The sequence below is a fragment of the Mustela putorius genome, unplaced genomic scaffold (assembly GCF_011764305.1).
Source record: "Mustela putorius furo isolate JIRA1106 unplaced genomic scaffold, ASM1176430v1.1 tig00000508_pilon_pilon_pilon, whole genome shotgun sequence".
NCBI classification, from domain to species: Eukaryota; Metazoa; Chordata; class Mammalia; order Carnivora; family Mustelidae; genus Mustela; species Mustela putorius.
In genome coordinates, this window is record NW_025421402.1 from 21,479,193 (window position 1) to 21,505,537 (window position 26,345).

The 26,345-nt window shown below is 46.3% G+C and overlaps 2 protein-coding genes across 4 annotated transcripts in view; both read left to right on the forward strand.

The window, feature by feature from the left end:
• The window catches only part of RXRG (retinoid X receptor gamma), a 210,885-nt gene that overhangs the window by 32,239 nt on the left and 152,301 nt on the right, over positions 1-26,345 (forward strand). The gene's annotated exons all lie outside the window — the stretch shown is intronic.
• Positions 11,713-12,507, forward strand: LOC101694199 (ribosomal biogenesis factor-like). The gene has a single exon (XM_013055548.2). It carries the CDS (start codon positions 12,130-12,132, stop codon positions 12,430-12,432), a length of 303 nt encoding a protein of 100 aa, XP_012911002.1. The 5' UTR covers positions 11,713-12,129; the 3' UTR covers positions 12,433-12,507.

Consider the following 26,345-nt stretch of genomic DNA (forward strand, 5'->3'; position numbering starts at 1 on the left):
CTCAGCATTCCCAGAACCTCACTTTCTGCTGCAGCTCTGACTCATAAGCCTGCTGTAATTGTGATTATGTTATAAATATCAAAAATTTATTGTTGGAGCACTAGCAGTAATGGTCCTAACAATGCAGCTGCTGCCCGTTCCAAAGCCACATGAGATGACCAATTGGATCCCTCCAATTGGTACCAGGAGTACTTTTACTTTTGGCCAGAGGGTGGCAGCATTGTCTAAGTCACGGATCTTTGAGCGTCTAGTTCTTGAGGGTTTTCCTTTTCTGCGATTCTTTCTCTCAACCTGGAAGAGAACTTTCCATCAAAAAGTCTAGAACTCGGGGCACCTGAGTGGCTCAGTGGGTTAGAGCCTCTGCCTTCGGCTCAGGTCATGATCCCAGGGTCCTGGGATCCAGCCCCACATCGGGCTCTCTGCTCAGTGGGGAGCCTGCTTCCTCCTCTCTCTCTCTGCCTGCCTCTCTGCCTACTTCTGTCAAATAAATAAATAAAAATATTTAAAAAAAAAAAAAAAAAAGTCTAGAACTCTGGAGTACAATGTCAGCTCCAGAGTGCTAGAGGAAGCCCAGCATACAGAGGGGCTGTCCATTCAGACGCTGGGGGAGACTGCTCAGGCCCAGAGTCCAGGTGTCTGTTGGGGGGTAAGTCAGGGGGTAGTTCAGGGGGCAGGAACCCAGGAAGGTGATGGCAGGATAAAATGCTTTCCAGCAGGCTATTCCTGAAGGTCAAGGCAAGGGCAATGAAAGGGTAGAGACGTTGACCCTATGAGGCTGCAGAAAAACCACGAGAGCCTCTGTAGACAGAGGCTGCAGATGGACATCTAACACTGGTCTTGTAGGTTCACTGTGAAAACTGGGAAATGGCTTTATTTTCATCCCCTTATTAGTAGGACCTGTCGTCTTTGAATTAGGAGGATGTGCTTAAAAATATTCTGTGTTTTTTTTTTCCCTTTTAATATCTTGTCACCTGGAATTTACTATATGGCTCCCCCGCCCCAACACCCGAGACAATGGCAGTTTGGTATTCTGAATGCTGGTCTTTAGGCACCGCAGTACTCAACTGTTGGGGTTAGAGGGAGTCTAAAAATACTTGCAGACTTAAACTTCTTTCAGGTTTTCCTTTACATTTCCTAATTTTTGTCAGGTGACTGATTTGGTATAGACCGAGAAAACAACAACATCTGGAAAATGCAGAAAATCACCAAGAAGGAAATAAAAACCATCCATTATCTTTAAAAAATATGTATCTTGGATAATAGGATAGAAAACAATTGGTTATTGTTACAGAGGCATGGACTAAACCAGAAAAACTTTTGAACTGAAGGCAAGCTATGTGAATTTTATGATTAACTATGTGGACAGAAAGCGGGGGGCATGAAGCATCTAGGATTATCTTGCTTTGTTGGATTACTCAGCTGTTCACTTATATAAGAAATCATTTAAGGACCTTCTATGTGCTATGTGCTGTGCTAGATCCGGAAGGAGGGAGTCAAGCAACGAATAAGATAACGGTTTTTGCCCATAAGCTCCTTACAATTTACTAGAGAAGAGAGAAAAGCAAGTCAAAATCTTGATGTGGCAAGTAGCTCAACAGGAGTGCACACTTTGTTATAGAAGCAGAGAGAAAGGCATTGTACCGTGCTATGGAGCCAGGGAAGGCTTCCCAGGGGAGTGACACAAGCTGAGTGTTAAAAGGCAAGTAGGAATTATCCAAATTGGGCATGGCCATTTGGAAGAAGGACGCTCCAAGCAGAGGAAAGAAATGGGTAAATATTAGATTACTTGGTCATTGTGAGTATGACAGGGGGGCAGAACGTGTAAGCCTACGGGGCAGGAGAGGGAGTGGTAGGAAGTGAGCTTGCACAGGGGAGTGGGGGTGAGATAATAATGGGTCTTCTATGCCTTTTTGAATCACTGTCTTACAGGATTTGATAAGAAATAGATGTGGGCGGGAGAGAGATGGGACATGTCCCATTAGGCTTCTAATCTGGATGACTGGATGAATGTAACCAAGGGTTGTGGGAGGTGAGAAAACGGTGGGTTCGCTTTGGGACTTCTGGGGCTCCTTCCCATCGGACAACTGACTATTTGGACCTGGCTATCAGGAGAGAGACTAGATTTTGAGTTACAAATTTGGTTAATAATCATTACCATTTACTGAGGACTCGACTGAATAATAAGTCCCCAGCAAATGGTAATTATCTGTGTCAGATTGTGCATGATCTGTATTCTGTGTTTTCTGAATACAGATAATATAGAATCCGGCCTGGTACTACAGAATGTGCTAGATTCTTTTTTAATCCTCACCTTAGATCCTTTTCACAACACTCTCACCACATGTTATGCATGAGGATGATCAGGACACGTGACTCGTCCAACATGACGTATCCAGCAAGGAGCTGGGGTCGGAGCCTGGGCTGATTTCAGAGTCTGTGCTCCCCGACCCCTGCCTTCTTCAGGAGTCTTCTGCATGGAGGGGGAGATAAGCAACGGGCAGACAAACCTTTCCGGGACAGAATGTAGAGTGAGAAAAGGACGGAGGCTGGAGCTCCGTGGAAATGCTTGTGGGACAAGTAGCAGCAGAGGAGCTCTTGGAACCTAGGTCGGAGTCGGCATAGAGGAAGGAGGAAAACAAGGAAAGAGTATTGTCTGGAAACCCAAGAGGATAATTTCAAGGGGAAAGGTGTCAACCATGGCAAATTCACAGGGAGACCAAGTAGCGGGACAGCACGAGACCTTTAGGTTTTCTCCTTCATGTCTTCCTGGCACCAGCCCCACATTGCCAGCTGACAACCGAACATACGCATTTGGTATGCACTTTGTCACCCCTAAGTTCTGTTTCTGTTGATAATAGGACTGTCTTCTCAGACACCCAGAATGCACACTGCAGGATGGCCATTGATGTCCATGTCCCATATGACCACCAATGACCAAATCCCGTCGACCCTAACATTTAGGAACCCCTTCCTCTTCATCTCCTCTCTGAAATCCCAGATCTTTGTTTTTCACCTCCACCATCATATTGCTATCCTGACTGGTCTTCTTGCCTCTGGTTACATTTTCCTCTAATCTACCTTCTGAAGTCTCACTGTGCCTCTCCTGAGCTCAGAAACTGTTAGTGTCTTTTCATTATTTACAATATAAATTCCAAATTCTTATTGAAGGCCATCTATGAAAGAGTTATAGCTCATTTTTCCAACCCTTCCCCAGCCTTTATTATATGCCTTGCAGCCTATTTTTCCAACCAGACTGAAAAATGTCTTGTTTTCTGTGTTCGCCTCCTCAGATCCATTGGTTAGGCCAATCTTTCCAGCTGGATGCACTTTTCTTCCATCTTTCAGGTTGAAATCTTACCCATCCTTCAAAGGTCATCTGAGATACTCTTTTCCCTGTGAAGCTTTCCATGACCCCGTCCACCCGTAATAATTTCAGCCTTCTCCGAACTCACACGAGTACGGCACTTTATATGTATCCTTCTCAGGGAAGGTGGTGTTTCCTACCTGTTTGTTTGTTTATTAGAGAGAGAGAGAACACACAAACAGGGGGGAGGGGCAGAGCAAAAGGGAAAAGCAGGCTTCCCACTGAGCAAGGAATCCAATGCGGGGCTCAGTTCCAGGACCAGGGATCATGACCTGAGTTGACAGCGGACACTCAACCGACTGAGCCACCCAGGTACCCCTGTTTTCTGCTTTATATTATGGTAATTCGGATTTGATCTGTTTTTGTTTTTCTGTATGTGTCTTGACTTAGGTTTCTTTCTTTCTTTCTTTTTTTGAAGTTTTTTTTTTTTTTTTTAAGAGATAGGACACCTAATTTTTTTTTTAAAAGATTTTATTTATTTATTTGCCAGAGAGAAATCACAAGTAGATGGAGAGGCAGGCAGAGAGAGAGAGAGGGAAGCAGGCTCCCCGCTGAGCAGAGAGCCCGATGTGGGACTCGATCCCAGGACCCTGAGATCATGACCTGAGCCGAAGGCAGCGGCTTAACCCACTGAGCCACCCAGGCGCCCAGGACACCTAATTTTTATTATTAGGCTCAACAGACATAGGTGACTGTGAAATTGTTATGGACATGTCTAAATGCATTCTCTTAATTTCTGCACTCTTCCCTCTGCTGGCCAGAACAATGGTCTGGTGTAGGACAGCAGTCGTTCCTAGCCTGTAATTGGAGTAGTATTGTAGTCCACCTTTTTTTTTTTTTTTTTTTTAAGATTTTGATTTTATTTTGAGAGAGACAGGATGTTAGGGGGAGGGGGAGAGGGAGAAGGAGAGAGAGATTCTCAAGCAGACTCCCCACTGAGCACAAAGCCCGATGCAGGGCTCCTTCTCATCACCCTGAGATCATGACCTGAGCTGAAATCAAGAGTCGGATGCTTCACTGACTGAGCCACCCAGGCGCCCCTGCAGTCCACATTTTTTGATGCAGGCTGGCTGGGTCCCAGCACCCAGAGTGGGATTCCACAGGACTAGCCAAGAGAGTCCATGGCTTCCCACAGGTTAGAAATCAAACACAAGCTGAGAGGGAGCGAGAGCAGAGTTTATTGAAGACATAGAAAGTACAGACACACACAGATTGCCCAGGAGACTCAGAAAGGAAAGAAGAGTGAGTCTCCTTTTTAAGGTTTTATTTATTTATTTTTGACAGAGCCAGAGAGAGCTTGAGCGGTGGTCAGGGGGTGGGGCAGAGGCATAGGGACAAGCCGACTCCCCGCTGAGCAGGAGCCCTCTCCCAGGACCCTGGGATCATGACCTGAGCCAAAGGCAGCCACTTAACCTACTGAGCCACCCAGGCACCTGTTGACTTTGTTTTTGAAGGCAGAGTCTGTTAACTATGTTCTATTCCTCATTTTGCTTGTCACATGGGTGTTTTATATGTCGATGTTTGGTTTAATTGAATATTTACTGAATGAATTGCTGGCTGGCTGACATTTCTGTCAAGATTGGTGCAGTCTCTGGGACGCCTGGGTGGCTCAGTTGGTTAGACAACTGCCTTCGGCTCAGGTCATGATCCTGGAGTCCCGGGATTGAGTCCCGCATCGGACTCCCAGCTCCATGGGGAGTCTGCTTCTCTCTCTGACCTTCTCCTCATTCATGCTCTCTCTCACTATCTCTCTCTCAAGTAAATAAATAAAATCTTTAAAAAAAAAAAAAAGATTGGTGCAGTCTCTGTATATTTTATTTCCTAATGTCAATGTCTGCAATTAAAGGCTTATGTAGATCTAGGATTCTTGAAGTATGCTCTGAAGAGCTAAGTTTCCCTATTTGGGAGAAAATCTACTGGACTTCCCTCTGGAGCATCTCAACATCCTGTCAGGTTCTTCTTGAGAGATTTAATGTGATCACTCTTTGAAGGTGGGTAGATATTAAGGGAAAAGGGAAATGCTCTTGTTTGAGGATGGCATCCTGGGTCTCTTGGAAATGCCTTCCTGTTTGGTGATGCTAACATTTCCAGGTTTTCTCTTGACTCAGAGATGGAGCCAGATTAGAGAGGTAGAAGCCATCGCCATGACGCTGGGCTTGGTTTGGTGGTGCCTGACTGTCCTGCTTCTGAAATTCAATCTGGAGTGTGGAGTTTCCATGGCTGAGCCTATTGTCCCACGGACAGCCCTCTTCAGCTTTCTCTGCCTTTGAAGGTATTTTCTTTGCCAGCCACACGTGGATGAGCTTTGGGTTCAGCAAAAAGCAGCGGATCTCGAGGGAGCAATGAAAAATGTCTTAGGGTGTTAATGCTTATTTGGGCTTCATTGTCAAGTTTAAGTCTTATAATTTGAGCTTAGTCTCTTACCACCTTGGGCAGAGCTGAATGCCTGTTTGGGAGTGGAGTCCAGGTTTTGTTATTTCCTTTTTAGCTATAGTTGTTGATGATGGTGTGGATAGTCTATGGGAAGACTCTCACATAAGGAAATCCTGGAGTTATGCAGAATTTGTGAACTCTCCAGACAACCCACCTATTTAAACTTGTATGTTCTAGGGGCGCCTGGGTGGCTCAGTCAGTTGGGCGGCTGCCTTTGGCTCAGGTCATGTGCTCAAAGTCTTGGGATAGAGCCCAGCGTCGGGCTCCTTGCTCGGCAGAGAGCCCATTTCACCTTCTCCCTCTGCCTGCCGCTCTGCCTCTTGTGCTATCTCTCTGCCAAATAAATAAATAAAATCTAAAAAAAAACACCAAATCCACAAAACTTGTATGTTCTACAAAAGATGGCATATCTTCATTAGAAAAGAGCAGGGGAAATTAAATTTGTTGCTGATTATCTGCCCGGTGTGGAATCTGGCAAAGAGAACAATTCAATAGTCTTATGAAAAATTTCTTCCCAGGGCACCTGGGTGGCTCAGTCGGTTACGTGTCTGGCTTCTGCTCAGGTCATGATTCCAGGGTCCTGGGATCGAGTCCCGTGGAGACCGCTTCTCCCTCTGCCTCTGCCCCTTTGTCTCTTTGTCTCTCATGAATAAATAAATAAATAAGTCTTAAAAAAAAAAAAAAAACAACCCTCTTCCCAGCTGCCTCTGCTCATCTTTCTCATCCATCCTCTTCCCTCAGTCCAGGGATGAGCTCGCAGATAGGCAGTTGGGAACCAAGGTAAAAGTCAGATCTCCCTTAAAAGGTGATGCTCCTCCAATTCAGGGGTTGGGGGTGGGAAAAGATACCCACTGCTGCCTTCCTTTCGTGAGTGGGAGCTACAGGAGCTGGTGGGTTCTTCTTCTACCTGGTGCATAGTTATCTGTGTCCCACATGGGAAGCTCAAAATTCAAGGAGCTCCTAAGTGCCACCATCCATTAGCTTGCACATCACTTTGTGACTCCCTTTCTCAAGGTCCCCTTTTACCCAGTCTCTGATGTATTCGCCCTGACCCCTTCCCACGTGGAATCTGAAGGGATTACTCTGGAGTCTTTTTCACTGGAGAGCACTGGATCCACATATGCTCACAGTTTTTTTTTCATCTATTTTAGAAGGAATAGATTTGGGTATTTTCGTGTAAGTACTCTAGTGACTTTTTCCTTTGGTCCTGGTTCTTCTACTCCTGTTCCTTCGAATCTAGCCCTCTTATAACCTGCGTCTGATGCCTTTGCCTGCTGTTCATTAGAAACTCAGGGATGCGGGACTCTTGATTTCTACAATGCAAAATAAATGGGAGTCTCTTTAAAAGGGGATCCGATCAGACATACCTTTTGTGCTATGGATAGCTAAGATTTGGAAACTTTATGTGGAGCTTGAGTCTGAGAATTAAAAATTCAGACTGAGAATTAATGGTCAAAAGATTCTGTATTCCACTTTATGGAGTTTTCCAGAACAGGTTGGTAGAAGCAGGTGACTCATTACACAGGCAAAGGTAACTAATCTTCAATATTCTAGCCAAGATTGTCAAAAGTGACCAACTTGGCAGATGGTGACTACATTATTGTGGTGAGCACTGAGTAACACAGAATTGTCAAATCAGTACATTATATACCTGAGAGTAATATAACACTCTATGTCAACTGATTTTCCATTAAAAAAGCAAATAACCAAAAAAAAAAAATCTATTTCAAGCAAAGTGGACAATTTGGAAAAGAGGCCATTTTATAATCTCTTAGTATCTTCTCAAACCTTCTGTAACAATTGAGAACGGCGCATATATAATATCCAAGCCAATGTAAAGAATTAAAGCCAGCAAGATCGAGAATCATTTTCATGGAACAGTTCATAGTTTTCTTGTTATGTTTTATGACAAAGCATATTTTCTCATTTAATCATCACCACATCCTTGTGATGAAGGCATTACTGTTACCTTATTTTATAGATAAAGAGACTGAGGCGAGGAAGTTTAGGTAAATTGTCCCGAAGTCACGTACAGTGACCAAGACAATCCAGGTCATCTGACTTCAGATCTCAGCCTCCTTCCATACATTTCAGTCTATATTTGGTGAGCAAAATGAGATAAAGACCAAAACCAAAACAGAACAAAACAACCCCTACACATTCACCTTCAGAAGCTTTCCTTTCCCCCTGCTTCTAGAAGGAAGCAGGCTTCTGGATGGGTTGCTCCTTTTGTTCATGACGCGTGGAATCCTATCATGGGAAGGGAGTGGAACTGAGTCATGAGCTCCCTGGCAAGGGTGGGGAGGTCCTGGAGGGAAAAGAGGGCGTTCGAGAAAGGGAAGCAGGAAGGGGGGTGGCCGCCAGCGCAGGCTGAGCTTTGAGTGAGCGTGTTTGGGCAGATGGGGAGCATGGGGCACGACCTGTGGAGCGCATCTGTGCTCTGTGAGACTAGAAAGGGCGTGGGGAAAGGCACACTTGGTGCCCGAGTCCCTTGGTGCCCTTTAAAGAAATTCCAGCCACGGTTTTCATTGCTTTTCCGATTTCTCCGAATGCCAGTTTGGACTCAGCGTCTCTCTACAGCTTTGCGTGTGTTCTATGAGCTGGAAGCCCAGAGTGTTAATCCGGGTGTTCACTCTCAAGTGCAGGGGAAAAGGGGTCAACAGTGTGGTTGGTCCAAACTCAACAGGGTCAAACAGAACTTTCCTCTCAACTCTTCAGCTCCGTTGGTGGAGGTCACAGATCAGCTTGAGGCAAAGACGCTCAGATTTGAATTCTAAAGGTCTTTATTTTGGAAGTTCCTACCTCCCTCTTCTTCCTCCTCCTCCCCCACCTCCTTCCCCTCCTCTTCCTTCTCCTTTCTCCTTCTTTTTTAAAGACATTTCATTCATTTAGAGAGAGTGTGAGAGAGAGAGAGAGAGAGAGCAAGCATGTGGGGGGAGAGGAGCAAAAGGAGAGGGAGAGAGAGAGAATCTCTAGCAGACTCCATGCTGAGTGCGGAGCCTGGTGTGGGGCTCGATCCCACAATCCCGAGATCATGACCTGAGCCAAAATCAAGAGTCAGATGCTTAACCAACTGAGCCACCCCAGGCACCCCCCTATTTTTTTCTTAAACCCAGGTAATTCTTCTTGGTGCTGATGTGATCTTTCCATGGTTGCATAATGATCACAAATATCGATCTGTTCACAGGAGGAGAAATAGCAAAGCTCTAAAGGGAGAATTTTGGGGGCAACCCCCCCTCACCATTTCATGGCTTGTGGTGAGTAAGCATGGTCCTGTGACTCACTTCCACTGGTGTCACAGTCTGGGCGGCAGTGCCGGGCATGGGTCAGGAACTGGGCATGGAAATGGCTGCCTTAGCTGAACTGCTGAACTGGTCCCAGGAGAGGGTCTGGTGCGGCTCAGCCCAGTCACGGTGGGGAATGGGAAAATCTGAGGCCAAAGGTACACTCTGGTATATCGCTTGTCTGCGGATTTGGGACCTCATTTTGCTGAGAGTTGGGATTTTATCTGCTGGTTTCAAGGCTGTTAGTTCCTGGGTAGGAAGCGGATTACTCACGAATGTCCAGAATGGGCTGCCCGTGTGCTAAGGGAGAGAGGGACAGCTTGGAGTGTGAATGGGTCTAGGAGCAAATACTTTCCCTTCCTGTCCCTTGAGCTACTTCTTTCTACGATGTGAAGCAACTGTGCTTGCAGATTGATGTACGTCGCTCATTCCAAAGTACTGTTCTGTGCTTGGTTAATACTGTAATTACACATACTTGCAATTTGTAGATACGTCAGTCTCCTTCCCTCTGGTTGCCTATTTACTGGCAACTTCTTTTCCCCTGAGATGACTCTTTTGAAAGGAATCGTTCTCATTTGGATGAATAACTTTTGGCATGTGAGTCTTTAAAAAGTCAACCACAGTACTTTATGGTCTCACCTGTATGGTTCATTTTTTATGCGATTGGACTGCTTGGGTTGCAAACAGCAGTTAAAAAGAGATCACAAGTAGGCAGAGAAGCAGGCAGAGAGAGAGACAAGAAGAAGCAGACTCCCTACTGAGCAGAGAGCCCAATGGGGGGTTCAATCCCAGGACCCTGGGATCATGACCTCAGCTGAAGGCAGAGGCTTTAACCCACTGAGACACCCAGGCACCCCATGACTTGTCTTTTTAACTCTCTGTCAAATTAATAAAAAAAAAAAATCTTAAAAAAAAAAAGAGAAGTCACACTAAAGTGAAAGTTGCAATCTCATGCCTCCTGCGACTGCAAAGACCACAAATCCGTTAGTGAGGCTTGATTGTAACTCCAGCCACCTCTTATCTCAGCTCTGCCCTCCTCCCGGCTGGCTACGGTGTTGTCTGTGTTGGCAAGATGGCGGCCAGCTGACAGCTGAGGTGGCCAAGCTGGAGTGGCTTGGAGTGCTGGAGTGGCTTCAATAATTTGGAATTCATCCATTTGAGCCTTGGTTTCCTCATCCACAGGGTAGTATGTGACTATTTAATGAGCTCCTGAAGGTTTGTGTGCCTCTGTGGCTCAGAGCACGGGGTGTGGAGTCACATCTTATTTTTTTAAAAAAATATTTTATTTATTTATTTGAGAGACAGGACAAGAGCGAGAGAGCACAAGTAGGGGGAGAGGCAGAAGGAGAGGGAGAAGCAGATTCCCCAAAGAGCAGGGAGCCCGATGCAGGACTCAATCCCAGGACCCCGAGATCATGACCTGAGCCGAAGGCAGACACTTAACCAACTGAGCCACGTGACCCTGGCTCCGTCACTTACTAAGTGACTTGTGTACCTATAGTACCTGTATCATAGTGTTGTTGGGATTTAAATTGAGAGCTTGTACATAAAACCTCTAATAGGGTGCTTGGCATATAGATCCACTCAGGAAATGGTAGCTATTATTTGAGTAGAATTTTGAAAGTGACTACTAATGGTTTGAATGGAAAAGGTAAGCTCAGGCAGAGGAAATGGCAGGACAAAGTCATGGGCAGTGATTCATAAGGGAGGCAGTTTGGATTTGGACAGCAAGGTAAGCTTGGGTCGTGCCCAGGTACAGGAATGTGGCTCTTGCTGCTTGTATCAGAATCTGATAAAAAGGCTGATGCCAGGAGATGGTCTGGGGAAGAGCCCATCAGCCCACCTCCTGGTCGGCTTGGGAACCTTGGGAGTTTCCATCTATGATTTTGGAAGGATTCTTTCCTCCAAATTACAAATTACAAATCTTCCAAATTACAGATCCTCACTTAGTGTTTTATACTTGATCAGTGTTTACTGCATTGGCTGGAATTGCCTTCAGGGTCAGAGATAGTCTTGTTAATATTTTCGATGGTGGAAAATCTTCCTTTTATCCGGTGGATTCTGTAACTCAGAGCCAGATTTAATGAATAAGGTAGAGGGATCAAGCTGAGCAATTGTGGTTCTGATTTTTTTATTTTAAAGATTTTTTATTTATTTAATTTGACAGAGAGAGATCACAGTAGACAGAGAGGCAGGCAGAGAGAGAAAGAGAGGGAAGCAGGCTCCCTGCCGAGCAGAGAGCCCGATGCGGGACTCGATCCCAGGACCCTGAGATCATGACCTGAGCCGAAGGCAGCGGCTTAACCCACTGAGCCACCCAGGTGCCCAGTGGTTCTGATTTTTTAAAACCCTAACACACTGACCTAGTGTGATTATTTTTCCCCCTGACTTAAACTGGCTTTTGAAAACAATGGTGTGAGTAGTAAGTTGTAACACTTTAAAAAATCAGTTTTATAATTTCATATTTTACATATGGAGTATAGAACCCCAACAGATCATAGAGTTCTCCTGCATACTAGGCATGATATTAAGTGCTGAGGTGACAGAGATCAGGAAGTATTTCTCCTTGGGGAATCCATCATCCCATGGGGAGAGACAGCAGAAAATTAATCATCACAATGTGGTGGATCAGACTTGGGGAGCTCATTCAGGTTCAGGTTCTTCAAGCAGTCCTAAGCAGTGGGTATAATTGAGGTGGGACAGGGGTGTAGGGTCTGGGAAAAATTTTAAAGTAGAGGTAATGCTTGAGCAGGATGTTAAAGGATGCACATGAGCCTACAGGAACGAAAGAGGGTGTAGAGGTGTGTGTGTGTGTGTGTGTGTGTGTGTGTGTGTATTTCTGATAGAAATGCGTCTGGGAAGGCTTGGAGGCCATGGTGTCAGCAGAATGTTCTGAGCAATGCGTAAGATCAAACAGGTGAAATCCTAGGCTGAGGTCTGACTAGGGTTAGCCCTTGAAGAATCCTTCTGAGAGAACTTCCGGAAGATCCTGTGGGTCTACATGGCGTCACCCGGAGTGTGAGTTGTTGCACGAGGATATTGAAGACAATGGCTAAGAACAAACTAAGAGGACAGAAGTCCGGGAATGTATTTCATATAGCCAGCCACAAAAACTTTAAGTCTAAAAACAAAGCAAAGCCAGTTACCACTAACCTTAAGAAGATAAACATTGTGAATAATGAAAAAGTTACCAGAGTGAATAAAGCTTTCGTAGATATACAAAAGGAACTTGCACATTTTTCAAAAGGTCTTTCCCTTGAGCCTTTGCAGAAACAGCTGATTCCTCAGCAGTGTCCTGAAAACGAACCAGTTAATGTTGATGAAGCGACAAGATTAATGGTTCAGTTGTAATACACTGGAGATACATCAGATACCCCAGAAAGACCAATAAATTAAAAAAAAAAAAAAGAAGAATCCTTCTAAGATGTCGAGGCTTCCAAGCCAGCAAATGAAAGAGAGCTGTGAGGCAGAGGCGGGTCCTGCCTGGCGATCACGGTCAACAGTCTCTTGAGGATTTTACAGATGAGACAACTGACGCTTGGTGGGTTCAAGTCATGTGCCTAAAATCTCGTGGCTGGGAAAAAGTGGAAATGGGAGTCGAGTTGGAATCTGCCTCACTCTGAAGACCATGCTTTCCTGTGAATGTAATTTCACAGAAAGAATGTAATTTCACCGGCTCAAGGCGTCACCTAGCTCTGCACCCACCATTCAGAACACGACGTTGTCCGGTGCAGTTGGTAGCTGGAGACGGAGTGGCAGGTGCGGGGGGCCGAGCGTGGGGACCGACCACCGGCAGAGCCCACGCCCGTAGTCCTCAGACCTCAGACTGCCCACGAGTGCCCTGGGGACGTCCCCCCCCGACAGCTCCAGTTCTGAAGTCCCACTTCAAAGCATCTGTCCTGTGACAAGGCACCTCGGGGGACTCTGATGCAAATTGTACAGGTTCCACACTTTGATGACCACAACCCTCTCCCTCTCCCTCCTCCCTTCCAATTGCGACCCCTTCCCTCCTCACTCCTCCTTCTCCCCGCCCCGCCTCCTCTCTCCCCCCCTCCTCTCTCCTCCTCCCCCTCCCTCCCCCCACTCCCTCATTTCCTTGCTTGCTTCCTTTTTTTCCTTTCTTCGGAGGCTTCTGTTCATTGGGATCCAGTGACGTGAGGCTACTCACCGTCTCTGCGTGCATCCCTGAGTCTCCAACCATCGCTTGTTCCTTGCGGGGCAGGCGGGGATCCCGCATTCTGCGTGCCTTTCACAGGCGCTTAGACAGGCGCGCTCCCAGGTTCAAACCGACACCAGGGGGCGCCTGGGTGGCTCAGTGGGTTAAGCCTCTGCCTTCTGCTCAGGTCATGATCTCGGGGGGGGGGGTCCGGGGATGGAGCCCCCAGCGGGCTCTCTGCTCAGCAGGGAGCCTGCTTCTCCCTCTCTGCCTACTTGTGATCTCTCTCTGTCAAATAAATAAAATATTAAAAACAAAACAAAACAAAACAAAAAACCTACACCAGGCACCTGATAACAGTGGGTTACTTTAGAACTAGGCCTTTGGAAACACAGAGTTCAGCCAAGGCAGGTGCCCTCAGTGCTCAGCTGTTCGCCTTCGCTGTCCGTGAGCTCTCTGTGAACTGCCTGTGTACGTTCCCGCTCATCACGCAGTCCTGAGGGGCCATGATGGGGAGAAGACAGACTCACGTTTAGTGAGTCGTCTCCCTTCCCAGCTCTCAGCATTTCCCACAGCCTCCGGCCAAACCTCACTCCTTGGGAATCTCCAGACCTGGGCTTCCCCAGTCATGCTCGCCTCCTCCAGTGTCTTGCATTTTGAAAAAAGGAAAGCCCATTCGAGTTGGCTTTGAGCCTGAGTTTCAGCTCTCTGTTGCAGCTGGCTTACGATCCGGGGTACCCCCCCTTTCTGGTCACGGCATGGCAGAGCCACACGGATGGTCTGAACTTGTTCCATGTGGGCAGTTTTCTCCCCTGGGCCCTGGTGACAAGAGCCCAGCATTCCGGGCATAGCAGATTCCTCGCCCGGCGGTATCCCACAAGTGATGGATTCCTTTCTGTCTCTCTGATTTGGCCTGGATGCCTGGATCCTGGAGTCAGGGTTACGTGGGTTCAAACCTTGCTTGTGGACTGGGAGTGCACACACATTTTAAAACCTCTTCACGTCCACATATCCTCATTTGTAAAATGAAGGCCATAAGGTGATTGTGAGGTTTAAATCAAACGATGCTTGGGAGTGCCCGCTTTACGGGGAGCACTATGGCAATGATTGTTATTGGTGGTGATTTTTTATTGTCCCTTCATTTCCCCAATTAAAATTCTATCAATCTTGCAAGGCCCAGCTGGAACTCTGCCTCATCCACAAAGCTTTTTGTCCACTCAAGTCAGCAGGGGACTCTGTCCTAAATTCTCGTGATCACTCATGTCTAAGATTAATGCTCAATTGCCTTAAATATTTAATACTGTGTTACTGTTGTCTTAGGACCTGATTGGTTTCATTCTTGGGCCCCGGTATAGAGGGAAGTTCTCGAATACTGGTAATGAAGATTATCTTCTTCTTTTAGCCTCTCCGCTATCAGTGGTTATTCGCCCGAGCTCTTCTTCCGGGTGTCATGATTAGGAAGTACGGATCAACTCACTTAACATGAACTCATTTGGGTTAAACTGAGATAAACTGGCAGCATCTACACAGCACATGACAGCATCCTTGGACCCATCATCAGCTGGCTTTGTGCAGCGGCTGCTCTTACTAGATACGGAGAAGGCCCTCGTTCAGGGAACAGTGCATTCAGGGTCTGGTGTTACTGGTGAGAGACCTTGTTTTGACACCATCTCCTTCTGAAACTGGTGATTCTCAGCCTTGGATGCACAGTAGAATCACTGCAGAACTTAAAAAAATACTGATGCTTAGGCCACATTCTGGACCAGTTAAATCCAAGTGTGTGTGTGTGTGGCTGGGGTGGGAGGGGGTGGGTGGGTGGTGGTGGGACCCAGGTATGGTATTCTTGGCTTTGCGATGCTGCCTGGGCTGAGGAGGACAGAATTGCTCTAAAATCAGGTCCCCCGGCTCCTTCACTGGGTGCACGGGCTTCAGTTTGAGTTATGTGCATTCACCTCTTTTTCAGGAATATTGGCTACAATTAGCTTGTAGGAATTAGCTTTCAGGAGATCGTGGATGTCTTCGGGGTCCAAACCACAGCATGAAAGAGAGAGCATGAACTATCTGAGAATGCCTTGCAACCAGGCTGCTCACGGACGCTCAGTGTGCCTAGGAATAGAATTTTCCTTGCCCTAGGTCACCGGTGCCACAGCAGAGAACTGACAGGGCTCCCCAAGGACCTGAAGTATTTATAACTCTTACAGTATTTCCGCAAGGTGAGCTTTGCTGCCAGAGGCCCGAATCGGGCCTGTTAGGAGTCACTAAGGTGGAGGAGTTGGACACAGCCGCCGCAGGCTCCTGGGGAAAAGGCTCCTGGCACTGAGAGAGAGAGGCTCAGGTGTCCTGGCCGGAGAACGGAAAGCAGGGAAGGCGGGGCCAGCAGACCATCCAGGCTTCCTCCCCCACCTTGTCTGACATCTTTTGCACAGGGACTAAGTCCTCTGAAAAATAGATTTTTTTGAGGTTTATTCTCTATAAACTTTATCTATTTTAAGTCTACAGGCCAATGAATCTTAATAAATTTTCAAGGCTGTGCAAGCATTACCACGATCCAGTAGTAGAGTATGTCCATCACCCCAGAAAGATCCTGGGTGCTTGTTTCCAGTCAGTTCCTGTTCCAGCTCCCATCACGGCAACCACAAAGCTGGGTCCTACCTCTGCAGTTTTGCCTTTTCTGGACATTTGCTACGAATGGAGCCATACAGTGTGTGCTCTTCTGTGTCTGGCTTTTTTTCACGTAGCATAACATTTCTGAGGGTCATCCAACTTGTAGCCCGCATGGGTATTTTCTTCCTTTTTCCTGCAAAAAGATGTTACGTTGCATGGATATGCTTCATTTCATTTATCCACATGTCAGTCTGGATCGCTTCTACTTCTGGGCTATTACCGAGTGCTTGGACACTCATGCTCCAGTTTTTGTGTGGACATATGTGGTCATTGGTCTTGAGGGAAAGAGCTTGGAGTGGACTTCTTGGGTTGTATGGTAAATTTATGTTTAGCTTTTTAAGAAACTGACAAATTGTTGCCAGAAGTGGCTGCACCATTGTACATTTCCATCAGAAATTTATGAAGGTTCTAGTTTCCCCACATCCTCACCAATGTTTGTTATTATCCATCTTTTTGATGGATAATCAAATCACACCTTCGTGATGTGGTTTTAATTGAGGTCTACTTCATCAATTTTTTTCTTTTTAGAATCATGCTTTTCATTTTTTATCTAAGAAATCTTTGCCTATTCAAGGTCACAAAGATTTTCCTCTAGATTTTAGGATACTTCAGATTTTCTGCTAATTCTTCTATAGTTTGGGCTCTGACATCTAGGCTTCAATTAATTTTGAGTTAATTTTTAGGTATGGCATGAGTAGAGATATAAATTAATTTTCTTTTTGCATGTGGATATCCAGTTGTTCCAGCACTATATTTTAAAAAAGATTATCCTTTTCTTTTTTGCCTTGGTGCCTTTGTTGAAAATCAATTGACCATAATTATAAGGTATTATTTCTGGACTCTCAGTTTTATTGCATTGATGTATATGTTTTATCTTTATGGTCAGTACCACACTGTCTTGATTACTGTAGCTTTATGGTAAGTTTTGCAATTAGGAAGCACAATCTTCCAACTGTGTTCCAAATTGTTTTGGCTGCTATAGGTTCTTTGCATGTCTATGCATATATTGGGATCAGCTTGTCGATGTCTTCAAAAAGCCTGCTGGGATTTTTTTGTGTTGTTGAACTTATTGATTGATTTGGATGCCAATGACCACCTCAATAATATTGAAATTTTCGATTGATGAATACAGAATGTTTCTCCACTTATTTAGATCTCCTTTAATTTCTTTTGGCAATGATTTATAGTTTTTAATGTATAAGCCTTTCAGTCAATAGTTTTTTGAGAGTTTGGGTGGTCCTGATAGGAAAATATGGTTTTTTTGTGTGTGTGTGTGTGTTTATTGTTGTTGTTGTTTGTTATCCTCAGAGGTCTCATTAAAAACCATGGAAAGAGGGGCACCTGGGTGGCTCAGTGGGTTAAAGCCTCTGCCTTTGGCTCAGGTCATGATTCCAGGGTCCTGGGATCGAGCCCCACATCGGGCTCTCTGCTCCGCGGGGAGCCTGCTTCCTCCTCTCTCTGCCTGCATTCTGCCTACCTGTGATGTCTGTCTGTCAAATAAATAAAATCTTAAAAAAAAAAAAACAAACATGGAGAGAGACACACAGCTTAGTAGCCAGGAGCAGGAGATGGTGCCATGAGTGGGAAAGGCAGTAGCCTGAGCATCAGGAGAACCAACTCTGATTTTCAGCAAGCCACTTCACCTTCCAGTTTGATGATCTCTAAAATGAGTATAGTGTAATTTATTTTGCTTCAAGGTTGTAGAGTTAGAGGTAATGCGTGCAAAGAGCCTAGAAAAATATAGTGGTTGTTGACTGTTTGGTATAGCATGTTGGTGCCTGTGATGATGGTGATGATGATGATGGTGATGATGGTGATGGTGATGATGGTGATGATGGTGATGATGATGATGGTGATGATAGTGACGATCATGATGGTGAAGGTGGTGATAATGGTGGTGGTGATGATGATAATGGTTATGATGGTGATGATGATGGTGAAGGTGGTGATGGTGATGATGGTGATGATGATGATGGTGATGATACAGTGTTGTGTGTGCCAGGGGAGAAGAAGCACTAGCAGAGGATGCTGCTCTTAGGGCTCTCATCTTGGCCATTGAGTCGCCTTGAAGCTCAAGGCAGAGGCCAGTGATCCACAATGGAGAAGTGAACATTCCATCTCATTTGATCTCCAGACAACTCACTGAATTTACTTTTCTCATCCACATTTTGTCATCAAGGAAACTGATGTTTGAAGAGATAAAGTCAAGTTTCCAATGTCACAGAGCTAGTAAGAGGCAGAGCAGGATTGAAAGCCAGACCTGCCTAACTCCAGAGCCTCTGCCTTTCCACTACATGTCACCACCTTCACCTCCTCTGCCAGCTCCCTTCAGGGGATCTACAAGGCAGCGATAAATTCTAGGCATAGCACAAAACTCACTGGACAAATGGACACTGATAAGTGATTGCTAGATCTTGTTTACCTTTGTATTTGACACATTAAAGTTTTAATTTTGTCTCAAGATTCAGGAAGGCAGATTTGGTTTCCATCACCAAGGATTAAATGGAAAAACCAAGCTGAATTCATGGGGGTTGATCATAGTAAGGTTTAAGAAAAAAAAAAAGTCACCTGGGTTACATGACTATAGAGACTGAGATGAAAGACACCTTTGTTCTCAATTTTTAGTGTGAGCTGACGTGAGTACTCAGTTGCACCTTGCAGCCTCCATGTTCTGAGCTGCAGTCGCACTGGTGAGACAGAGGGGAGGAGCTTGTGGCTACATGAGATTTCAGATCTGGGGCTGCGGAGGTCCTCCGTCTGCTTCCTCCCCCTGGCCTTGTTCAACAGCAGCACAGCGATCCACGGATGTGAGTAGAGGCAAGCCTGGCTGATGGCTCATCCGCTTTTCCCTTACTCCCATGCAGGAGATTGGGGTCTGATTTCTAGCAAACTCTTTCATATGGTGGTATGGAGAGTGCATCGACTTTTAGAATCAGGTGAATTTTTTTGTTCCATTTCCACTCTTGGCTAGTTTTGGGATTGTGGGGAATGCACTTAGCTGATCTGAGCCTCAGCTTGTTCATGTAAAATCATGCAAATAATTATTATGAGGATTAAAACGACACAACATCCATAAAATGCTTATTAGCACCAGGTGTGTAATATGTCCTAGACAGAATCCCTTTGCTTCTTTTTACTGGAGTTAAAAATTATTAGATTTAGTTTTAAAGAATTCTCACTGTGGACAAGTGGCTTAGTCATCATTCGCTGCCCTCACAAATACCCCCAAAGCTTGGTGGTTAAAGATCACATACATTGATTTCCAGCTCATGTATCAGAGGGCTGAATTAACCGTGCCTTTGCTGGGCTTCACTGGGTTGGGTTCTGCTCTCTGTACCCCCTCATGTCAGGATCCCAGCTGAAGGGACATGCTGCTCTCACAGTGGAGAAACTCAAGGGAGCAGGAGCCAATGTGTAAAGCATATTTCGAGTTTCTGCTTGGACACGACATATACCGCATCTGCCCACATCCATTGTCATACGCCAAGCCCAAAGTCAGTTGGTGGGAAAGTCCAGTCTATCTAAAGGGAAGCGTGGCGTGGGCTTTAGGAATGAATAAACTATCTACCTTAATAAGTGAGAATTTTGATAAGAGGCACATCTTGGTAAGCCAAGAAGTAATCATTATATTCAAGGAATATTTGAGCCTCTTCATTTTTAATCGTTCCCCTTGGCTGTGGCAATTTGTTTGCTTTTTCAGGTTTTCTTTTAAAAAGCAGAGCTGATGAAAGACCATTTGTCAGCATCTGAGAAAAGATTTTCCTGTTTCTCTTCCTTCTTATTCTTCTCAGCCACTTGCTGATTCATCCTTTTTTTTTTTTTTTTTTTAAACTCATTTGAATGTTGGCTTGCTTCTTAGGCCTCTCTCCTCCTTGTATACTCTTTTCTCCAGGTGATCTCACACATAACCGACTTCAGCTGACTCCTCGCTGAGGCATCCTGTCTCAGCATTCGCAGCTCCGAAGCCTTGAAGCAGCCTGCCCGAATCACCCGCTGCCCCTGGCATCTCTCCTCTGATGCTCTGTACATCTCCAAAGAGTAAAACCCAGCTCTGGCTCTGAGCATCCCCTCTAGGACCAGACCATCCAGCCGCTTGTGTACATCAAGACCTAGAGTTCATCTTTGCCACCTCTTTCCTCCCTCGCTCTCTCATGCAGTCCTTTGCAGGGTCCACTCCCTTTACCGCCTAAGGGCCTCTCTGATCATCTGATCAGCCACTTCTCTCCATCCCCACAGCCACGACCACCAAACCCTGACCCTCCTTCAGCATCCCCCAGCTGTCTCCCTATATCCTTGTGTTCTCCTTCTGATTTGTTTTCTGCACAGTCGTAGCCAGAGTGGTTTTGTTTTGTTTTGTTTTGTTTTTGAGAGAAGGGGAGAGGGGAAGGGCAGGGGGAGAGGGCGAGAGGGAATCTTAAGCACTTCCCATGCCCAGCATGGAGCCCTGTGTGGGGCTCTGTCTCATGACCCTGACATCATGGCCTGAGCTGAAATCAAGAGTCGGATGCTTAACTCAGTGAGTCCCTACCAGAGTCATTTAAAAAAAAAAAAAAAGATTCACAATTGATCATATCTCCCTTTGGCTTAAAGCTCTTCAACGACTCTTTAATTTTTAGGATAAATACAAGAACTCTCTCCATGGCCCTCAGGATCCTGCATGATCTGGCTTTTTTCTGTCTCCTGCATTTTAGTTTGCAGCACACTTCTCCTGCCTATACTGTAGCTGCAGTGTTCTCCGCTCGCCGATCTTTCCACGCGTCATGCTCTCACTCTCTTGGGGACTTCGTACATGCTTTCTTCTGTTTGAAATGTTCTTACCTTAACCCCCATCCTTGAAATCCAGCTCAGGTGTCTCTTCCTTGCTGAAGCACCCCCTAGCATCTCCAGCTTGAGAGATTTGTTTTCTCTTCTACGAGCTACAGTTTCTGTATCGTTATGTGCGCAGAATGTATCTTGTAATGCTATTGTTTGCTTTGGTGACTCTCCACCTGGATTTCAAGGTCTGAGGACAGAGTTCTGTCTCATTCTCCAAACAATTTTTTTTTCCCTTTTGAGCTTAAATAAAATGGTGCAAAAGCCCTTCGTAAGGTCTAGAGAAAAATTCACTGCTCATAGAGTTCTTTTGCATAAATCTCATAACTGCAAACATCAAAATTTGGAGGTGGAAGGGATAGCTCTTGTGCATGGCCTTTTTTATTTTTAAGCTTTTACTTATTTATTTGAGAGAGAGAGAGCGCGCGCGAGAGTGTGAGCTGTGCGGCGGAGTGGATGGGGAGGAGCAGAGGGAGAGGGAGAAGCAGGCTCTCCGCCGAGCAGGGAGCCAGACATGGGCCTTAATCCCAGGACCCCGCTATTATGAGCTGAGCTGAAGGCAGATGCTTAACCGACTGAGCCTTTGGCCTTTACTTTTATTAATGACAAAATAAAGCCTCGAGGGTTGAAATTTCTTGCGTCGGGTTGTGCAGCTGGTAGGCGTTAGGTGAAGTTAGCCGTCTGAGTCCTGCCTGAAGGCGGAGGTTTGTGTACCCGGGCTGCTAGGAGGGCTCATCCTTTCCCCGAAGTTACCATTTTTTCAAAGGCCAACTTTGTGCCAAGGATTGTCTTAGGTTCTAATACTCTCTAAATTTTAGGACTACATGCGGAGTTCAATCCCAATTTTAACTGGAGGGGAAATGAGAACCTCAGAGATTCCAATGTGTCCAAGGTCCGTGCCGCTCGTGTGGTGGTAACGCTGATCGTTATGGCGATTTTTTTTTACTTGTGGTTTGTTAGGTGGGGTGAGGGCTTGAGACGAGAAGAGCCTGAGTGCGTTTTCACCAGAACCCGGCAATCCCAAAGAGCCTTCTCAGTAGGAGGCTTGTATGATGTCAGGGTCTCCCCGTAAAGTGGTGCCTGTCTGACCCTCAGGGAGGCTGCAGATCAGAGAGGTTTCCGGAGCTCCCACTGTGCAGAGCCCACACTGGGCCAAGTTCAGGGAGGGGAAGAAGAACTAGAAGGCATGACGGCTTCTGAGGGAGACCAGATCAAAGGATAAGGCCTGTTCTGACCGCTGTGCTGATGGGGGATGAGCCCACTGTCACCTCAATGAATGTAGGGCCTGGCAGCCTAGTCGACCCAAGGCCTATACCAGACTGTATTTTTCTTAATCTCTTGGCCTAAACAGTCAGTCTGCTTAAGAAACCAGTTAGCCTGCTCCCTTTCCTAATCTGATCCTTGTCGAACACCCAGGATGGCCTTCAGATCGCCCCACATTTGCACCGGGTCCCCCGCCTCACCCCTCAACAAGATCAGAACTGTAATTGCCAGAGCAGATTGCCAGCGTGCTGTCTCCACCGTCTGGCTGCTTGCAAAGAACAGATAATCCTTTTAAAGTCTTAATAGTAATAGATGATTTGTTTGGCCTTATTTTCTAACATTAGCTTTCAGACAGCCTGTATCAAGTCCACAGGTTTTAAATCTGAATCCAAGAGATGAGCGGTTCGCAACAGGAAAGAGCTGCCAGTAGAATCACACAAAATCAAGCCTGGGAGAGTTAATGTGGTCAATTTCCGTAACACGGACGTCTTCTTTATGCAGAGAGGCAGACTACATTGGTAGGAAAAACACAAAACATGGCATCAGAAAGACCTGCGGCTAGGTACTAGCCAGAAGAAACAGGGCAACTGCCAACTTTTTAAACCTTGGTTTTTGTATCCACACAATGGGACAGTAAGTAACATCTTTCAAGGCTGCGGGAAGGTTTTGGGAGTTGTTAACTTATTCTACAGTGTAAGGGCAAGCACCTGGCAGGAATGGGAGCTCCCCGCAGATGTGCTAATGGCCTGTGGCGCTGGGGGGGGGGGCACCAGACAGGACTTTCCTGTCGCCTCCTTGTGTTCATCCGAGATACACAAACTTAAGTGACGCACACTCCTCAATAAATGGAGTGTTCCTCATCATTTTCCTATGAGAGGCCCCTTATTTATTTATTATTTAAAATCAATTAGCCAAGGTATAGTACATCATTAGTTTTGATACAATGTTTAATGAATCAATGAATTTAGTTGCGTGTAACACCCAGGGCTCACCACGCTACCTACCCTCCTTAAAACCCATCCCTTTTGAAATGTAATACCCTTTACCCTCGCGCTCACTCACCGTCCAGTGGATGACATCCAGGGGCTGTTTGAAAAGGCGCATTTGCCGCGTGTGTAAGTGGTATGGTGCTGTAATCCTTCAATCCGACAACAAACGTTTCTGTAGTGCCTCCTTTATGATGGGCTCTGTTCTAGGCCCTGGGAGGCATCCGTGCATAAAATGCAGAAAGCCACACTCACACTCTCATGATGAAGGTGGAAGTGGGGAGAGAGTACTTACCACTTTTCACTTATTGATGATGATTTCAGATAGAAACAGAGCCGAGTGAGGGGGACCCAGTATATGTGTGTTGGGGGGGGGTACGGTACTGGGATTTTGAGGGCTTGTCATTCCAAGCAGAAGGAACCGCCATTGCAAGGGTCCTGTTGCAGGGTCATGGCCCTGCGTGTGTTAACAACAGCGGGGCGCCGGTGAGGCTGGGCCAGGGTGAGCCCTGGGGACAGGGGTGGAAGATGATATCAGGGAGTTACGGGGGTGTGTGGAGGAGAGGGAGATCCTCTAGGGCCCTGTGGGACTCTGTAAGGACTTGTGTGCTCCCAGGGTTTTGAGTATTATAGAGGGTTCTCCCCCTCCTTTATTTTTCCACTCAGCATCGTTTTGTGTGTGTGTGTGTGTGTGTTTAAAGACTTTATTTATTTGGCAGAAATCACAAGTAGGCAGAGAGGCAGGCAGAGAGAGGGGGGGAGGCAGACTCCCTGCCAAGCAGAGAGCCCATGCAGGGCTCGATCCCAGGACCCTGGGACCATGACCTGAGCCCAAAGCAGAGGCTTTAACCCACTGAGCCACCCAGGGGCCCCTCGCATCGTTTTTTAAGATCCATCCATATGTACATCTAGTCAGTTGCTTGTAACTGTTCTGCAGCACTCTGTAAATTCTACCTGCTTGCTCCTCGGGCCGGCTGCACTGGGTATCCTCATGCGGGTCCCACTACGGACCAGTGCGTTCGTCCCTGTGGGAGACACACATGGGCCTCAGCAGACTTGCTAGGTCACAAGGAGGCACACACTGGCGGTGAGAGGTTCCAGATTGCTCTCCAGGTGGGCTGTACCCACGTGTGCTCCTTCAGCAGCAAACCAGGGTCCCACAGCCCCACAGCCCTGCCAAATGAGATGTGATCCAGCTTTCCATTTCTTTTGCCAATCTAATACCAAGTCTAAAGTGACACCTGTTGTTTTAATTTGCATTTCTCTGATTACTAGTGAGCATGAGTACCTCTTTATATCCTTGTTAGTATTGAGGGGGTTTCTTCTCTTGTAAGTTGTCTGTTCATGTTCTTGGCCAATTTTTCTATTGGGGTTCTTTCTTGTTTTGTTTTGCTTTGTTGTTTTTTTTTGTTTGTTTGTTTTTGTTTTTTTTTTTTTTTTTGGTGTGTGTGTGTGTTTTGTTTCTTGTTTTTGATTTGCAGGAGTTCTCTTAGATTCTGGATGTCATCCACTTGTTTTCAGGAGGTTAGATTTGAAGTCGCCTTTGGTAATCTAACCACCCGTGTTATAGCTGGGGAACCTGGGACCCAAGCAATGAAACGATTTTCTTAAAGTTAAACAGAGAGTGGGAAAGTTAAGACCAGAAGTCAGTACTTTTCACGCCATGTTGTGTGAAATGGAGGTTCTTTTCCAAGGTAGCAGTGATGGGAAGGGTGGGCAGGAAGTGCTGGGTGTTGCTGGTCCCTCCTCGCCCCCCCCATCATCTGTACTTCTTTGCCGGCAACAGGGCCACTTGCCATGACTGCTGGGGGGACCAACTCTGGATGCCACAGGCCCTTGCCGTCTACACGGCCCCCAGTCTGATGACCATTTCCCCCTTTCCCTTCACACCATCACTACTTTATTTTAGGATGTTATCTCCTCGTGCTTGACCAGAGTTTCTCAAATTTTACTGTGTCCAGGATGCACTGAGAGGACACCCTGTAATGCAGACAGGCCCCCCCGCTAAGGATGGAGAAGGAAAGAATGATCCTTAGGACTGTGATGCGGGTGGCCCGTGGACCTCCTGTTGTGAATACCCCGCAGCAAACCGTTCCGTTAGCTACTCCGACGGAGCCTCTGTCTCCATGCCAGGGTCACTGCCTTTGTCTTCTGGGCCACCAAACAGAGCGACGATCATTCCAGAACATAGCTCTCTCTGTCACACCTCCAGGTTTCACCCTCACCACCCATCTGACATGCTCCGTCCTTTGGGAAATTCTAGGACATTTTTCAAGAGCTAGACCAAACATGGTCTTCCTTAGAAAGCCCCCTCTGATTTTTCCAGGGATCAAGTTCAGGGGCATAGCATGAATGAAGACAGGGTGAGGCACAGCCCCCTCCCCGGCATGGTGCCTTTTGAAATCCTGGTGGACACCCCTCTGTATAAGGGGGTCAAAGACACCACTTGAAGGCAGCAACACCTGGCACCAGCCAGTCTTTTCTTTTGAATAGTCGTTTCTGTCAAATATATAGGCACATAGTTTATTTAAAGACTTGTAGTTCTATAGAATTTGTTAGGAAAATGGCAGTCTTCCATCTGTTTTCCCTGGGTTTTTCCCCCAGCCCTGGAGGGAGACACTTGAAACTCTCTTGGCTGATTTTTTTTTTTCTTTTGATATCACTAAAGAATATGGTTATGTTGATTTTTTTCAGTTTTAGGCATTGTCTGTTCACTTCCCATTGCAGAAAATAAGGATTTGATTTTCCTGCCTTCGTCTATGCCTTTCACGCGGGCCCTTCCCTACCCCCATGCTCTATGGCTTGCCCAATTACGAAAATCCAGTAAGCCAGGCGGTTCTCCCTGTCTCTGTGCCTGGGGCCACCGGCCATCTGTCTGTCCACGTCAGAAATTCTGGGCTCCTTCCTTAATTCCTTCCTCTTTCTCCTCATCTCCTGCTCATTCTTCTCTTCACCTCCCAGGTACAGTCACTCAGGGAATTCTGTCAACTCCCTCTCTGACAACGCTCTTAAATTCATCCACTTCTCTCTCTCTCTCTCTCTCTCTCTCCCTTTTTAAAGATTTTATTTATTTATTTGACAGAGAGAGAGAGAGAGCACAAGCAGAGGGAGCGGCAGGCAGAGGCAGAGGGAGAAGCAGGCTCCCTGCTGAGCCTGGAGCCCTATCCGGGACTCGATCCCAGGATCCTGCGATCATGACCTGAGCTGAAGGCAGCTGCCTAATCAAATGAGCCACCCCGGTGTCCCAAATTCATCCACTTCTCTCTGTTCCCACATGCCTCGGTCCCTGATCTGTCACCTCATGCCAAATGCTGCCATTACGCTAGCCTCCTCACTTCCTGTCATCCCTTTCTCTGATTGCTTCTTCTTACAGCCAGACTGAG

Excerpts from the sequence above, each read along its gene's own strand:
- LOC101694199 (XM_013055548.2), top strand. The coding sequence starts at position 12,130 with ATGGCTAAGAACAAACTAAGAGGACAGAAGTCCGGGAATGTATTTCAT.